Source organism: Plasmodium malariae (assembly GCF_900090045.1).
Source record: "Plasmodium malariae genome assembly, chromosome: 11".
In the NCBI taxonomy this organism is placed as follows: domain Eukaryota; phylum Apicomplexa; class Aconoidasida; order Haemosporida; family Plasmodiidae; genus Plasmodium; species Plasmodium malariae.
The window spans coordinates 2,421,640-2,440,000 of record NC_041785.1 but is presented as its reverse complement, the minus strand read 5'-3'; the positions used below and the strand labels follow the sequence as shown (position 1 = coordinate 2,440,000).

The window sequence follows — 18,361 nt, the reverse complement described above, 5'->3', positions numbered from 1 at the left end:
ATCGTTCTTCTCATCGTTCTTCTCATCGTTCTTCGCATCGTTGTTAGCATTATGCACACCGCTGTTTGCATCACTATTTACACGAGTACAATCATTATAGTAAATATATTCCATCCCTATATGTTGACCCGCTTCATTCCGCTTCGAATATGCTTGGGTGCTATACTTCATTGTAAAAGCGGACTGAAGCGATAAAGGCGATGATTCCTCTACATTTAATTCATTTTCATCTTTATTATTATTATTATTATTAGTAGTAGTAGTAGTATTAGTAGTAGTATTAGTAGTAGTATTAGTAGTAGTAGTAGTAGTATTAGTAGTATTAGTATTATTATTATTAGTAGTAGTATTAGTAGTATTAGTTATTATTATTATTATTATTATTATTATTAGTGGAACGGTTGGTAAACACACTTTTGTTTTCACCACATTTTATATTTGTAATGGCTGAAAGCGATTCACTCTTATCAATTAGCAGCTTGTCATTCGGGGCAATTAAACTGGCATTATTAATTATGTACTCATTTGTGTTATTATTGGAATCATTATCGCGACTTATCATAAGCAAATCATTACGATCATTGTTTATTATTTCGTTTGGACTCTCTAAACTAGTACACAAGACACCACCACCATCATCATTATCATAATCTAATTTCTTAATATCTCTTAACTCGTAAGGAATACTTGAGTAATATTCCTTCCCACCAATATTATTAAAAGAAATAGTACAATTTTTGTTATTACCATGGTAATAATTGTCCATTCTGTCAGTACATGTTGTTACCTCATATATATTCTGACTATCTTGTTCACGTTCATCATTTTGATCATTTTCATTATTTCCACTATTTTCTTTTATATCGCTATTTACTTGGCCTATCAAACTGTAGTCATCATTTAACGCAAACATATCACCATAGGAGGTCATGCCCGAATTGTCTAAGTACATCATACTGCCTCCATTATTCATGGGACGATGATATACACCCACACTTTTATTATAGTCCAAGTTAGCGCTCATATCGTTCATATTATTCATATCGTTCATATCGTACATATCGTTCATATCGTTCATATTATTCATATCGTTCATATCGTTCATATTATTCATATCGTTCATATCGTACATATCGTTCATATCGTTCATATTATTCATATCGTTCATATCGTTCATTTTATTCATATCGTTCATATCGTTCATTTTATTCATATCGTTCATTTTATTCATATCGTTCATTTTATTCATATCGTTCACACCGTTCAAGCCGCTTATAGCGTTCATGCTGCTCCTATCTGGTAGGTTTATGCTTTTCGTACAACTCATTGATTTATTCCTTTCCTCACTCCTCGGATAACATACTTGACTGTTCATGTCTACGTAACTGTTTATGTTATCATATGTCAATTGTGTACAATTATTATCATCAATAGCTGTATTTACATTCTTTTTATTATTTATTTCTATAGGATTTAAAGAATTATGGTAATTATTCATATGACTAAAATCAACACCTCCCAAATGCAATATGTTAACTTCGTTCACCTTCTTTGAATTTTCTAAATCTTTAAAAACATTGTCATCATTTGAAATATCATTTATGCACCCCAAATTGCTCACGCTATTCATATAGCCAAAATTCCTTAGATTCGTCCCACTGTTCATACTGTTCATACTGTTCATATTATTCGTATTACTTTTATCATTGGCAATGTCTACATCGTGGTAATTGCTAATACGATAATTCCCATCTGGTTCATTATTCAACTCACCTAACCGATTTAAATGATACGCACCACTTAACGTAGTCATATCATTCTGATCGTGCATATTGTTCACAGCTTCCGTGTGATTTACGTTTTTCAAATTGTTTATGTTATTCATGTTGTCCAAGTTTAAACTATTTACATTACCTACACCCCTATTATTATTGACATTGTTCATGAATGTAAAATTATTAATATTGCTCATAGAGTATATACTGTTAATGTCGCTCATACCGTTTATACCGCTCATATTGTCCATGCTGTTCCAATCATTCATGCTGACTGATTCGTTTACATTTGTCGTTTGATCTGTTCGATTCATGCCATTCACACAATTCAAATCTTGTGCTCTGCTTAAATGGTTTATATTATTTTCATTTTCCATCGTATTTACATTATTCAAACTATTAACACCGTTAACATTGCTTATATCGTTCGAACTCTCCATCAGGTTGCTTACATTGCAAGAATTTTTCCTATCGCCAAAAGGGGTAACATCATTGTAGTAGTTCATATCCTTTAAGTCATTCATTTCGTTCACGTCGTTGATCTTTTTCAAATTGTGTACGTCATTTACATCGTTGCCGTTGTTCATCTCATTTGCATGGTTTACACTACTTACAGTATTTAGCTCAATTGCATCCATCAGAAAAGGGGCATCCTTAAAATTAGCTGTACCGTCCACTGGGTTTAGTGCATTGGTACAGTTGTACATAGATTCACTAGCATTAACTAGGGTATGATCCCCACTGTTGATATTAAAGCAGTAATTACCACCATTATTATAATTATAATAATAATAATAATTATTATTATTATTACTACCATTCGCACTATTGTTACTACTAGCACAATTATTACTATTACTATCATTACTATTACTATCATTACTATTACTATCGTTACTATTACTATCATTACTATTACTATAATTATTGAACACATTTTTACAATTGCTGGAAAAATAGGGAGAATTATTCTCCAATACATTAGGGTTAACTCCTTCTTTTCCATCTACTAAATTGCAATTTACTTTATCATTGTACAAAGATATATCAAAAGGGGGACTATTTACAGAATTACAAAAAGAGTTTTTCATAGGTATGTTTTGAAAAGACGGATCAGATAATGCATGCATGTAATTTTCAATCTTATCATTTTTATTAACATTCCATCCTACTGCCAATATATGTAAAGAGAACAAATTTGCATAATACCTTTGTTCCATTTCAAAACATTTATTTGAATTTAATGGTACTTCAAAATATTCATAATAATTTTGGGAACGATATTGATAAGGTACTCTATATCCCCTGGGGTTTTCAACAAATTCGACCATGCTGTTTTGCATTAAATTAGTACTATTATTCTCCTGTTTGTACTGATTATTTACATTGTCGTTCACACTGCCATTCGTAATGCCATTCGTAATGCTATTAGTAATAACATTCGTATTGTCACTCTTGGCTGCTTTATTTCTACTCCTCGTGCTCCTCAGATTCATTAGACGCTCATTCCTTTCATTTTCATTGTTGTATGTATTACTTCCCTCCTTGTTCTTACAGTATGAAGCACCATCAATGCCAATACCACTACCATTAATGCCAATGTCGTTAATGATACTACCGTTACTAATATTCGCACCCCTGTTGTTGCTCGACAAATTAGCGCAATTAGAGTGCACCAACATATGAGCATTGTTCACATCGTTCATTGTGCATGGGTTACAGGCAGTATACATGGCACCCATTTTATCCACACAAGAATCAAACATGCTGTAAGATGCCCTAGTTCCATTTATATGGTTGAAAACGGGATTACATTTATTATTTACTGCATCTAAAGAATATACTTTTTCGCTAAGTTTATTTAACTTGCAATGTTTCTCTTCTCTCTTTCGACTGTTCAACTGATCCGCGTATTGTTCCATGCATTGCTCCGGGTACTGTTTTGTGTATTTATCTACATCTTTCCCCTGCTTGTAAGTCCCTTCGTTATATCCATTAGTTACGCCTCCATTTTGTTCCTCCTGATAGTTTTGGACTGTCTGATCCATATCTATTCTTTCTACATTAATCATTTTTGAAGTCAAAAGATCATTCGTAACGCAATTGTGTTTTTTTCGTTCATAGTTTTTCACGCACTGATCTGCTTTGTACCTCAGAATTGTATACCCCACCTCTTTTTGAAGTCCTCTTTTATTTTTTCTTAAATTAACTTTACAATACATAGAATAATTAAACATATGTCCGTCATCTATCGAATCATTATTTTTGTAAATTCGATTAGCACCTCTTTCCCTCTTTGTATCCTTATCCTGTACTTTGCTATTTAAACAAGTTAATTTTTTTTCATATTTATATTCTTTTTTCCTTCCACCTTTCTTAGGAACATTTAAAGGAGTCAAATTATTATCCTCCATAATATTTTTCTTATATTTCCTCAAGGTGCAACCCTTCTCTTTATACACTCTTTTTTTCTTCTGTATTTCACCATTATTATTGTTCATTTCGATATTATTATAACTAAAATTATTCTGTAAGTAGTTCGAATTGGATACAGAACCAACACTGTTGTTGTGATTAATTAAATAAGGATTGGTATTATTGAAGGGATAATAATTTTTACTTTTAAAATTAGAACTATTGATATTGTTTAGGTCATTGCAATTGTTACCTGCACTGTTCATGTCATTGCAATTGTCACCTGCACTGTTCATGTCATTGCAATTGTCACCTGCACTGTTCATATCATTGCAATTGTTACCTGCACTGTTCATATCATTGCAATTGTTACCTGCACTGTTCATGGCATTGCAATTGTTACCTACATTGTTCAGGATGTTTTTTACAAACTCATTCGAATTTGTATAATCACCTCCAAAATTTTCCTCTCCCATGTAATGAAAATCCTGTATATTACTATGCATGTTCGAATCGACGATGTGATCCATATTTTGGTCCCTCGTATACCTCACATACTCAGATGGGTTATTCCCTTTAGTTGAATAAGAGTACTCAGCAGAGTAATCATTGCCTTCTAAACTATTATTTACAAAGAAATTTTCAAAGCTTGTACTAGGCATATAATAACCACCATTATTATGTATCGTAGATTCTACATGCACATTTTTATTATTCAAAATGCTTTTATTCTCACTTAATGGTACAGATGAACTACAACACTTAGCAGCATCATTTGAAAGTTGATTATTGGCAAGGGTAAATGGATGGTAGATGTGCATATCTTCCTTTAAATTACTTACTTCCCCAGTTGCATTAATCATATCACTACTATCAGCTTTGCAAATTTCTCTTTTGTTCATAACCATTTTACATCCTCGATATATATTTTTATTTTTCCAAGTTTTCGTGCTTTTACATCTAGCAGAATAATTTTTCTTCTTGCCTAATATATGATCATGGTTCAGATTTATATCATAATTATTTAAAACAAAATTTTCATTACTTTGTAGTAAACTTATATTATTACACGCTCCTGACAAGTTTGACATGTTTTCCACATCATAAGCACTACTCACATGTGTATGAACAATTTGCGTTCCACCAACAATGATACCATTATCACTTACACAGTTAGAGATGTTGTTTATAATATTAGTTCTGTTGCTAGTTGCTATAGCGCCTGTGACTGTTTCTGTGTTCATAATGTTGTTATTTATTCTGTTTCTTCTTAGACCTTGTCTAATTCCTTTTTCTTTTAATATGACATCCTTTTTCTCTCCTTTAATAGCATTTTTAACTTTATTCCTTCTTTTAGTATTTTTTTTCATATACACATTAATTTTAACAACAGTTCTATCTAATCTTGAAAATCTTGTCCCTGTAGCTTTATGTAATAATATAGGATTAAATACACCTTTAATCATACTTTGGGCAAAAGCTTCTGCTCTTTTTTGAGCTTCATCATTACCTACTTTTTTACATGACCATCTAGCATTCATAGGAATACCATTATCTATCCATTCAACTCTCCATTCTCTTTCAATTCTATCTCTAATTAAGGATACATGATAAGCTCCTATATTTTCATATACCCTTACTACAGGTGGTCCTTTATCTGGGTATAGTTGTTCAAATGTTATTCCTGATTTTAGTTTTTCGATTAATTCTTTTGCTCTTAACTTAGCTTTATCATTTCCGTACTTTTTATATGAAATCCTCTGTTCTCTTCTTACATCATTTTCATACCATTCGACCACTAAGCATCTTTCAGTTTTGTCAATTAGAATTACGGGTTCTTTGTTTATTTTTGCTACTTCTTCACATGAAGGTATGTAACTTGGGTTTTCTTCTTTTTCTGTATTTCGTCCCTCCAAAATTGAGTTATGTTCTCCTACCTCCGATGTTAGGAAGTTACAATCTTGCGAATTTTGCGCATTTTTCTCAGTTTGTCCAATTTTCCCAGTTTGCACCTTCTCTTGCTCATCCTTTTTGCTACAATCATTTTCCAAACAGTTAGCATTCTCATAACGCAGCGAGGAAAACTGTATATTTTCTTCCTTACACACTTTTTCTACTTTTTCTACTTCTTCTACTTCTTGTGCAGGACATTCAGTCAATTCAGTAGAGCTTTTATCTAAGTTGTAATTTTGCATTTATATTTATCTTTCACGGAATGCTTGAAGGGGAGCACTTAGGTCAAGCAGCGCACACGTATATGTGCACATACACACAAACACACATATACATGCAAATGCACATATATATGCACCAAATGAACTGTACATTCGTTTATACGTTTTGTGAAATCAAAATTTCAACTGAGCTTGTGCTTATGTGCATAAATAAATGAACAATCAAGGAGTAGATGACTAATTGTATGGCAGTGCCCATATAACGAACTACATGTACACACACACATAAAATAATTATACAAAAAATACAAACAAATTCAGAGAATTTTTAACAAGGCTAACTGTAGACTTAAGTACATAAACAAACGTTAAAAAAAATATAAAGAGGGGCGTGTCTACTGCCACTGTGATGAAAAAGAACAAACAAATGCAAAAAAAATTGAAAAAATATATGTACGAAATGAAAATATGGAAATGTTGACAAAGGCAGATTAACACAATTCTTTTAAAACAAATGACACAAAGACAATCGTAGAAATAATAGAAATTCACTACATTAGTAAGTTATACTATTATTACCACCTAAAATGTTTTGATAAAACGAAAAAAGTTTACATACTCTTCTCATCTAATGTATCAGTGTTGTACAAATGAAGAGCAGCATACATGCCATTAACACAAATGGACGATATACGAAGGGGGAGGAGAAAAAAATATGCAAAAAATAGCAAATATGGTAAAGAAGACAAACAAGGGTAAGAAGACAAACAAGGGTAAGAAGTCAAACTAAGGTGAGAAGTCAAACTAGGATAAGAAGTCAAACTAAGGTGAGAAGTCAAACTAGGATAAGAAGTCAAACTAGGATAAGAAGTCAAACTAAGATAAGTAATCAAACTAAGATAAGTAATCAAACTAAGATAAGTAATCAAACTAAGATAAGTAATCAAACTAAGATAAGTAATCAAACTAAGATAAGTAATCAAACTAAGATAAGTAATCAAACTAAGATAAATAATCAAACTAAGATAAATAATCAAACTAAGATAAGTAATCAAACTAAAATAAAAAGACAAACAACATAAAAAAAAAATAAAAAAATAAATAATAATAAAAAATAACAAAAAAAACACAACAAAAAAAGAAACAAAAGAAAAAAAGGTTAGGAGATTTATTAGATTAACTTACAAATATTAACTTCATCAAAATTCAAATCTTTGAAAACTCTTCTATATATTTGTTCTTTCGGAATAAAATTGCGTTAACTCAATGGTTATATAACTGCGTAGTAGCAGTAGAACGTACAAAGCTACTGTTCTGGGAAAAACATAACTTAATAAAAAAAAAAAATAAATTCAGTAATGTACATGTATGTATACATACACGTACACATACACGTACACATACACGTATGCATATACGTATACATATGCGTATACATACACGTACACATATGCGTAATCATATATATACACTTCTTAATTTTATGCGCGGAAATATTCCCCTTTGTAATATGATATGAAGTATAACTATTTCTATAGAATAGAAAAAAAAAGAAGAAAACGTACACATAGTCGTATCAAATACATATGTACACTTCTTGGCTTGAAATTATTTATTATTGCAAAATATTTATAAAATGTGTTTGTTCATAAATGGAAATAATGGAACTAGTCTTATAAAACATGATGGAAAAACTTAAAAATATACATACAAAAAAATATTACAAAAAAGATACCAAAAAAAATACAAAAAAAGAACGAAAAATCATATAAGTATAAATGCATGCATATGTACATACATACAAAGACACCTGTATATATATCGTAAAACAAAAACATCGCAATGCAAAAAAATAAAGTTGTAAATTGAAAATCATACTTACAACCTTATTACGACAAAACAGAGGATATATCACTTCTAAAATTTGATATGCTTTAGAATTAAAAAACAAGTTAAATATAACAAATGAAAAATAAAATACGAATAGTACACAAATTACTCAGAAGGTACATATATAAACGTATACATATGTACCTATGTACATGCTTGTTTATTCACGCGTATTACATGCAAATGCGCTTGTCTTATGATATGACAAGCACTCATGTATCACACACACAAGCAATATGTATATATACTCCTTATATTTTAACGTACACAAAAATGGAGCATGAAGTGTTTGTCTAATTAAGTAATTCATACTTAGAATATTAGAGTTATCAAAAGGGGAAAGTAGTTAAGTCAAAACGAACTAATACACTGAGAAATAAAAGTAAAGACAAAAAGGAAAAAAAAAAAGGGGAAAAAAAAAGGGGAAAAAAAAAGGGGAAAAAAAAAGGGGAAAAAAAAAGGGGAAAAAAAAAGGTGAAAAACAAATAGAGGAAAACAAATGGAGAAAAACAAAACGAAAAAAACTAAAGAAAAAAAACTAAACAGAATAACAAAAACATAAAAAACGTAAAGAACAAATCAAAGACAAAAACAAAAACAAAAACTAACAAAAGATGACAAAGTATTTAAAAAAAATTACAAAGAAAACTGTAATAAACTAGATAAAAAAAAAAAAAAGTAAATTCTCAAAACAAACCAAACTAGAAAAACAAAATAAACTAACAAAGATAAAGGAAACTAAAAAATCAAAATAAATTAGCAAAAAGACAAATACTTTAAGCAAGGAATAATCTAGACAAATAAGTTCAATAAACAATGAACAATGAGTAACACGTGAAAAGAAATATTTTCTCTTACTATTCTTTTTTTTCTTTTTTTTTTTTTTTTTGGTTGTAAGACATATGCTTTATTGAAACAAAAAATATAAAAAAAACATTGATAAAAACAAATAATAAAAATAAAAAATATCATTAGAAATAAATCATGAAGCAAACAAAAACGTTAAAAGAAATTTCTCGCTCCTCGCGTATAAGGACAAACGTAATTTCAGGAGATTTTAACAGAACAAAACAAAACAAAAAAAAAAAATTGTAAAAAACGCAAGAAATAACAAAAAAAAAAAAAAAAAAATGAATACATAAATAACGATTAAAAAACGTTAAAAAACGATTAAAAAACGATTAAAAAACGATTAAAAAATGATTAAAAAATGATTAAAAAACGAATAAAAAACGAATAAATAACGGATATATAACGAATAAAATACTAATAAATAACGAATGAAAACAGAAAAAAAAAAAAAGATAAAGATAAAAATCCCGATTAAAGATCAATATAAAGACGACAAAGTAGAAACGAAAAAAAAAATAAATTATTGCATAAGTGTATTTATAATTAATTAAATATGCATGCAGGGAAAATACTTGAAAAAGCTAAAAATGAACTAAAGTGAACTAAAGAAAAAAAATAAAAATAAATAAAAAATCAAAGATACGTGCGTTGAAGCAAAAAAAATGTAAAGGATACATTCCGTTAAATATACAACTAAATCTCAGAAAATAATATTCACCTGTCCATTAAATTTTCCACATATATACGTAAAGCCTATCATACTATAAATATTCACATATGGATGTAATGTGCGTGTAAGTATATATATGTTTACAATGTGTATGTATATGTAATTATTATTTACATGTTTTCTTATATACAAATTATATATATGTACAGTTCTGTATATACGTATATATATATATTATATCTAAAATACTGTATTGGTTTTTTTTTTTTTTTTTTTTTTTTCTTTTTTTGCACACATCATATTTACAAAATTTTACATTTTTGAAATATATTTTTTTTTCTTTCTGCACACTTATTGCATTAAAAATACCGAAAAAATAAATTATATACACTAACATTGAACTGTTTATTACTTTTTCCTATTCATTAAATACTATTTAAGCACATACATATATATATATATATATAAAATGCTAATTATACTTACAAAAATAATTTAAAAAAAAAAAAATGAAAAGGCAAATTCTTTTCATCAAAAATGGTAAGTATATACCTACTCATACCATGGGTAAATAAAAGAGTTGTATTTCTATTCCTCTCTAGAAAAAAAAAAAAAAAAGAAATACAAAAAAGTAAACAATACATACTCATGTATGTGCTAACGTTTGTGAGTTAAAAATGTATATGTACAAAAATAAAATGTCTCATATGATGCAAATATATCTATAAAATAATATTCCTTTGAATTTTTTAAATTTCCCTAATTTGCATTATTACCATTATGAATATGTATATACTAACGCTGAAAAAAAAAAAGACGGCATTATTCACAGGGAATATATCATAGAGCTATAATCTAAACGCAGTTTACAAGTGGGATATTAAAGAATGAACACATATATAGATTTATGCACACACACACACATATATATATATATATATATATATATATATATATGTATGTACGCGTGCATCTTCTCCAGTTATCTTTTTTTTACTTCCTGGGAGACCTTTAATTTGTGAAGGCCTAAGAGGATGTATTTGCTTAATCATCTATGCATTCATTTAACCATTTAAATAACTAATGAATTAACCGTATAATTATTTCTATAATAATCTATTAATGTCTTCAGTGTTATTCAGTGTTAAGCGAAAAATGAAAAAATATAGAGTTTATAGTGTAACTTCACGAATAGCGTTTTACCTAATTTGTTCACTTTTCAGTGTTGTACATTTTAGCACTCACATATTATGAACAGCGATATATCTATCTAAATTTTAACGTTTGACAAACAATACTAAATTTGTTTTTATTTGATTTGCTTTATTTGAAACAAGTTAAACCTTTACTGGGTTTTTAAAAATAATAATAATTTTTTTCGAACAAATTTTAACATTTAAACAAAAAAACTTATAATTGGCCTTATTTTGTAATAACAGAAGGCATAACATCCATATCATGATTTATTTTCATTCGATACGATGAAACTTACAAAACATAAGGTATGTGTGTGTGCGTGTGTTCTTTTTTTTTTTTTTTTTTTCTAAATATTTTTTCTCTTTGAAATTCTCAAAATCGCAATAATGACCCTTATTAATTAACTCAAGTGTCAATGAAAGTATATCAAACGAGCTAAATTCAACGAATTCTTTACCTATATATAGTACAAAATATATAAAGCAAAATAAGGTACTAGTTCATTTATTGCACGTTTTTATTATGATGTTCGTGCTGCTTTCCTTAAGTGGTTTCTAACGGTTATTTGTTATAAATTGTTTACAGTATTTTTTATATTTTTACATTTTTATATCTTTTATTTGTTTTATATTTTTTTTTTTTTTTTTTTTTTTTCATTTTACTTAATAAGATGTTTCATATGCAAATATATTTCCATAATCATATGAGCTTAGCATACATTCAGTGCAATTTTTCTCATTCATGTTCTTTTTTTTTTTTAAATGCTCACTATTTATAAGCTTGCATCGCAAAAAAGGCATTGTATGCCTATATAAAAAAAAAAAAGAAAATAAAGAAATTTACTACATATTTGTAGGAATGAATTTTAAATTCAAACCTCAAATTTTAAATATTTGAGATTATAACGTCATTGTGAAATATGTTTAACACTATTAGGCCCAGCAACTTTGACAGTGGGTAACATATTCTTTATTGCATAAATATAACGTAAAATTACTATCTTCGCATTTATTGAGATTACATTAATCTTTCTGATAAGCAGTATCTAAGTTGACTGAAGGCCTGATGTTGTATGTATATAATAGTATTAAAAGGGAGCTGCATTAAGCTTCATAATTTTGCACCTCTCTTTTTAATTTATATTCTCTTTTTTTGAAATGATAAAACTAAATATTTTCAAGTTAGCTAAAATGGGGCCCAGCAAAGGTAAGGGGCCCCTCATTGCGAAATATGCGCCTGTTGGTTTTAAGAAAGGATTTGGAGCTATAGGTTTAGGAAGACATACGAAAAAAGGTTGTTTTAAAAAGAAAATAACGTAGAATTATGGTCGCATAACTATATATGTATGTATGTATCTATATGTATACTATATATGGGGGTAACGTGTGTACACACATGTTCGATGTTCTTACATTGCCACTTTTCCTCCAACAAATTAATCCACGGTGGGGGAAAGAACATTACAAAATCGTGCACAAAAATAACAATCTTTGCCATACCCCTTGTATGCATACTACATGTGTGCTTTCAGCTACATCCATATATAATGCATTTTTTTATTTTTTCCATTAGGTTTCTTTATAATTAACAAAATGCTGGTGCCGAATTTTCGCGTTCCAGACTTGAGTGATTGCAACGTAAGAAAAAAAAAATTATAATAATAAATAATAATATATAAAAATAATGAAATAGAATATAAAAATAATGAAGTAGAATATAAAAATAATGAAATAGAATATAAAAATAATGAAATAGAATATAAAAATAATGAAATAGAATATAAAAATAATGAAATAGAATATAAAAATAATGAAATAAAATATAAAAATAATGAAATAAAATATAAAAATAAACGTAATAAAAATTACAATCAAAAGATATAAAGGATGCTTAAATAGAACGAAAATTAGAGCTGAAATAAAATTAACAGATTGCATATAATAATAAATTTTTTACACAACGCCTCAAAGTAATATACATGTACACATTTATATCTACGTATAATGTATGCGTGAATGAGAGCCCATAAAGTGCACATGTTCACAATGAACTATTTTAAATTTACAATTTCGCAGTGTACAATTTAGGAATTTCGCAAAATATTTACCAATTTGTTCTCTCCCATTTTTGTTGTTTTCTTTTTAGTTAAAGCCTTATGTCTCAAGAAAAACTCCTTTAATTGTTATGAAAAAGCAGTTGGGTCCCAAGAGAAAAATCTTAAATTGAGTTCAAAGTTATCACAGTTTTCTTTTTCACTTAAAAAGGAACGATTTTTCTTTTTTATTGTTCCTATATTCTTTAAATTTTTTTCATAATTTATATTTGTTGTTACATTTCAAGGAAACTGCTTGATATAAGTGTGTGCACAGATTTTTTTTTTTTTTTCATTTTTTTTTTTCTCTTTTAAATTAAAAAAATATTAACTGTTCATAATTTTCCTTGCTCGTACATGATAATTGCATGACTGCAGAGTTAATAGCGCGAAAAAGTTTGAAATGAAAAAAGGAGAAAAAGTATCAAACAAAAAAATGCTAAAAGGTATGAAATGAAAAAACTCGAAAAAGTATCAAACAAAAAAATGCTAAAAGTAAAAGGTACAAAATAAATAAATATGAAAAAGTACGAAGTTAAAAAACTCGAAAAAGTATGAAATGCAAGAAGGCCATAAAAAATATATTGGCCTAGTGATGTGTTAGAATTAAGTCGAAAGAAAATTGTAAAAAAAAAAAATAATCAATTCTGAAGAAAAAGAAAAATATAGATGAGGCGAAAAAAGTGGAAAAGGAATAAACAAAACAGGAGAAATTTTTGTAAAATGTGGAATGAACTTTTTACTACCTCAAAATTAAGGCAGCACGATATTCCCTATTTTACTGATAAAAAAAAAAAAAAAAAAAAAAGGTACATCCCTTTTTGAATATATACAAAACAATTCTCGTGGTAAGTCAGTTGTTACGAAGTGATTACTTACGTTTAACTGCGTGGTGAATAACATGTAAAAGGAAAAACGCAAACGGAAACGAAAACTCAAGAGGGAACTCACGTTCTGCACATGCACATGTGTGTTTATGTACACATATATAATTGTAAACAGAGAAAGGGAAAATGATGCACTTCAATGAGTCTGAAGTAAAGCTAATTCTAACGAACAGTAACCGCCATAAAAACGCAGAAGATGCCTTTCAGTTTTTTTGTGAAGAATTCCTTAACGAAAATGATGATATCATATCAAAAGAACTCTTGGGTGAGCTTCTCTACGTTGGAATAATAATTAAAAAGAATGAGAAGGTATGCAATAAGAGAAACGTAAAAAACTGGATTGAAAAAAATAAAAATTATCGCATTAATATTGACATTGTTCTTATTAATGAAAACAATGTTGAAACATCAACCCTAGCACATAACTTTGATTTATTACAAGAAAATTATTTTGAGAATGATTTTAAAACGATTTACAAAAAGATGTTAGTGAGGAGGAACAATAGAGATGGGGTTTGTACTGCTGAGACAGATTACCCAAACAAAAGGTTGCAAGAGAATGACTATGATGAAACAGCTTGTAATTACACAAAAGGGGTAAATCATAACGATGGTAAATGGAAAAATTTCAAAAGAGAACAACATTATATACATACAGATCACGAAAAGGGGAATGATACCAAAAGGAAAAGTGGAAATGTAAAGCTCAATGAAGTGATCAGCAATGACATAAAATACAACGAAGAGAAAGACACAGGTTCGAAGGATAACGAAGCGAAAATCATTGCTGCAGAGTCTCGCTTAATCCTTGTTAACATTGATGATAACGAGAGCTTAAGCGAAGAAATAGAAAGGAAGTTCTTCTCTAGTAGTGCATGTTACGAAATCGAGGGGTTAATATACGTTATCGAACTACCTCTGTCGATTTCTCAAAAATACATAAACAAAAAACTAAATTTAAAAATACAGTTATATTATGAAGATAATAAAACAGAAAAAACAAAGAGTGTAAATTTCCTTAATGAAAAGAGTGCAAACGATTTAAGAAACATTTTTGATTATCCATCTCTTCTACTAAATAATGTTCAGTGGTCATCCACCTTTACATCTAACGCGTTATATGAAAAAAAAAAAAATAAAAATAATAGTAATAATAAAAATAAAAATAATAGTGGAGGAGCTTATTATAACAATGATGACGATGACGATGATGATGATGACGAAGAGAATAATTTCTTCCTCAATATATACGACAAAAATAATTACAAGGATAGTGAACGAAATTTCCCTTTGAATGTTAATTTACATAGTATATGTAAATCGTTAAACAAATATGATGAGTATATTATGTATAACATAAATAATAGTAAAAGGAGTTATAAAAAATTGATACTAACAAAATCTATAGTAGTTATTAAGCCTTTAGATATAAGGTGTAAAATAATCGACCATTTTTTATATATAGAAATGGAGAATGTAACAGAAAAAAATAAAATTGAAATATTTGAATTATTTTCGAGATCAATCAACATCGATAGTACTATTTTCCCATTTTCGTTAAACCCCGAAGACATGTATTCATTTTATTTTCCAGTTGTAAACTTTGTACAAGTTCTTTCCTTAAATAGTGCAAAAATGAAGGAACCGAGGAGGAAAAGGAGTTCGTTAGACACTGATAACAGCAATAATAGCGGAAATAACAGCGGCATTAACATAGGTAATAATAGCGGCAGTAATAGCGGCAATAATAGTGGCAATAATAGCGGCAATAATAATATTATGAACGGCACAAGTAACAACATAAGGGGTAGTATCCATAATAATATGAGAATCAGTAAACATAATAATATGAGGAGTAGTAAATATAATAATATTAGGAGCAGTATAACTAATAATGTAAGTAATAACAACAAAAAGAACAGCTTCGAAGATAATCTTAGCAAATTAAGTCATTCATATGTTATAGAAAGATTTAAGAACAATAAGGAAGTTTTAACCTTTCTTTTTAATAACGACAAAACTATTATATCCTTGTCTTTTAAATGGTGTATTAATAATACTTCTGATAATTATATATGGTCTCAGTATTGTATGGAAGTAGAAATGCCTGCAGAGAACCTATTTAATTTAGAGGTTTCTTTTGTAAAAGAAATAAATTATTCCTCAATATTAGTAGCTATCTTTTCCTTTTACAATAATCATCATGAAGATATAGACTTAACAATTGAAATTCAAGATGACAATAATGTATCTAACAACAATGTAATATATAGCAGTACCCAGTCCTCCCTCATTTCTTTTAATTCCATAATTGATGTAGGAGTTATCAAACCTTATCAACGCAAATCTGTTTCAGTCAAATTATTAGCTATAATGCTAGGTGTGCATTCTGTTCCATTTGTTAAGATAAGAAATAAACTTAATAATAAGGTTTATTTGGTGGATCTTGGATCCATTCTTGTAACAGAGTAAAATAAGAAGCATGACTTAGGGGCGTGAGTTATAGCACATAGAACGAGCAAAAAGGACGGAAAAAAAAAAAGAAAAAAAAAAAAAAGGAAATTGTCCTATACAAAATGAATGAGAAGTAACCAACTATAAAATAAATGCCTAATAAATATATATTACATAAATAAATATATAAATATATAAATATGGAAATATATAGCGACGCGCCAAAATGTGCTCACAACATGACGAGCGAACAAATCAAAAAAAAAATTTTTTTTTTTGTTTTCTCTTCCTTCTCTGTTGATAATTATATTCTTTTAAATTCATTTTCTCACAATTCAGCTAAATAGTGTAATATACTGCAAAAATTGTTTAAATGATTTTTCTCCTTTTTTTTTTGTTTTTTCTATACCTGTGCATAATACAGACTTCTTTTTTCTTCCAAAAAGAAAAAAAAAAAAAAAAAATAAAAGGAGCAGTAATGACATTGCGTACATTTAAAGGAAATAATAAAAAAAAAAAAAAAAAAAAATGGTATACACACGAATTTGTTCATATGTGTATGAATTGCTTTTCACGGGCAAGGAATTGAAGAGGGGGAAAAAAAAAAAAAAAAAGCAAAAAAAAAATAAACATCCTTCACTATTTTTGTTTTTTCTTCCAATCTTTCCTAACACATTTCTACATAAATTGTTTAATCTGCCTGCACAACTTCAAGCTTTGTTTATATACATGCTTTTTTTTTCCAATATGAAAAGTCTTTCACTTTACCTTTTCCTTTCTCTTTTTATGCTGTTATTGTATCCTACTAGTTATGCCCTCTGCTTGGTTTCACTTGAACAGAAAGATAATACATTCATTTTGGAGCAAAATATAGCCGAAAAAACAAACAATGATACGAAAAAAATAATAAATAAAATAAAGACAAAATCTAATGAAATTCGTATGATGTACAATACCATAAATAAAAAAAATGAAAACATGCCTATTTACATTTTTGTAAATGATGAGAATGAACAAAAAAGGAAAATGCTCAAAAACCTATTTCTTATAGGAAAACTTGATCATATGCAAGGTTATAATACCGCCTTTTCAAAATATTTCCTGTCTATAAAAAATACAAGTAAAGCACATGGGTATATACCGACTTGAACTAAGCAAAATATAACACACACTAACACAAAGATAAAAAAAAAAAAAAAAAAAAAAAAAGCCATTATGATTACTACTTAAAGGTTAAATAAGACATATAAATACATTTTTTTTTTTTTTTTTTTTTTTTTCATAGAACGGAACTAAATGAAAAAATGAAAGAAGAGCGAGAATTTATAAATAGCCTAAATGAGGAAAATAAAAAAAAATACAGTAATATTTCTTATTCATGAAAGTAAAGACATATTATTACATATCATTTTATCGAAAAAAAAAAAAAAAAAAAAAAAAAGAAAACTTATGATATAACATAATATAATATAGCATAACATAATACAAATCAACGCAATGTAACACTATTTCTCAGTAATTGGAAAAATAGCAGAATATGAACACCTAAGAATGAACGTGCAGCAGTTGTACACAAGCATAGGTTATTAGAACATCCAAAAAAAAGGAAGTATAACAATATGCATCTATTATACATATACATTACAATTTTAATAAACGCACGGAAATTATTTGTTATACGCATTTATCCGACGTCTTTTTATAAAGCATACACAGTTAAATTTTTACTTACTAGTAGCTCATTTTTTAAGCAAGTGTGCATTTATGTATATTTACTTATGTGTATGTATACATTCGTTTATGGGTATACACTCGTGTGTACATATATATATGCGCATATATTCACGTACCCTCGAACGCACTTGATCCAAGGCACCGCATCAAATTTGATTGTTCGTTTTGCGCGTATGAAACTTTAAACTTTTTCCTGTTTTCTTATTTGTTATTGTTTTACC

At 28.3% G+C, this 18,361-nt stretch overlaps 4 protein-coding genes across 4 annotated transcripts in view; 3 read left to right on the top strand and 1 right to left on the bottom strand.

Moving 5' to 3' along the window:
- PmUG01_11058700 (transcription factor with AP2 domain(s), putative) overlaps window positions 1-6,385 on the bottom strand; it is a gene marked incomplete at both ends in the record, with an annotated part of 7,036 nt that extends 651 nt beyond the window's left edge. The window contains 2 exon segments of the mRNA XM_029006264.1: window positions 1-354; window positions 368-6,385. The exon segment at window positions 1-354 is cut by the window's left edge and continues 651 nt beyond it. Of these exon segments, the coding sequence (XP_028862771.1) occupies window positions 1-354; window positions 368-6,385 (6,372 nt within the window).
- Window positions 6,386-12,130: 5,745 nt separating this feature from the next.
- Window positions 12,131-13,199, top strand: PmUG01_11058600 (mitochondrial ribosomal protein L41, putative; the record flags this gene model as incomplete). The annotated part of the gene is made up of 3 exons (XM_029006263.1): window positions 12,131-12,266; window positions 12,546-12,610; window positions 13,119-13,199. 3 exons carry the CDS (start codon window positions 12,131-12,133, stop codon window positions 13,197-13,199), a joined length of 282 nt encoding a protein of 93 aa, XP_028862770.1.
- An 879-nt stretch (window positions 13,200-14,078) lies between these two features.
- PmUG01_11058500 (conserved Plasmodium protein, unknown function) lies at window positions 14,079-16,424 on the top strand (the record flags this gene model as incomplete). The annotated part of the gene is made up of 1 exon (XM_029006262.1): window positions 14,079-16,424. One exon carries the CDS (start codon window positions 14,079-14,081, stop codon window positions 16,422-16,424), a length of 2,346 nt encoding a protein of 781 aa, XP_028862769.1.
- A 711-nt stretch (window positions 16,425-17,135) lies between these two features.
- Window positions 17,136-18,325, top strand: PmUG01_11058400 (conserved Plasmodium protein, unknown function; the record flags this gene model as incomplete). Its single annotated transcript, XM_029006261.1, has 4 exons — window positions 17,136-17,539; window positions 17,692-17,768; window positions 17,923-17,988; window positions 18,279-18,325. 4 exons carry the CDS (start codon window positions 17,136-17,138, stop codon window positions 18,323-18,325), a joined length of 594 nt encoding a protein of 197 aa, XP_028862768.1.
- Window positions 18,326-18,361: the final 36 nt, after the last annotated feature.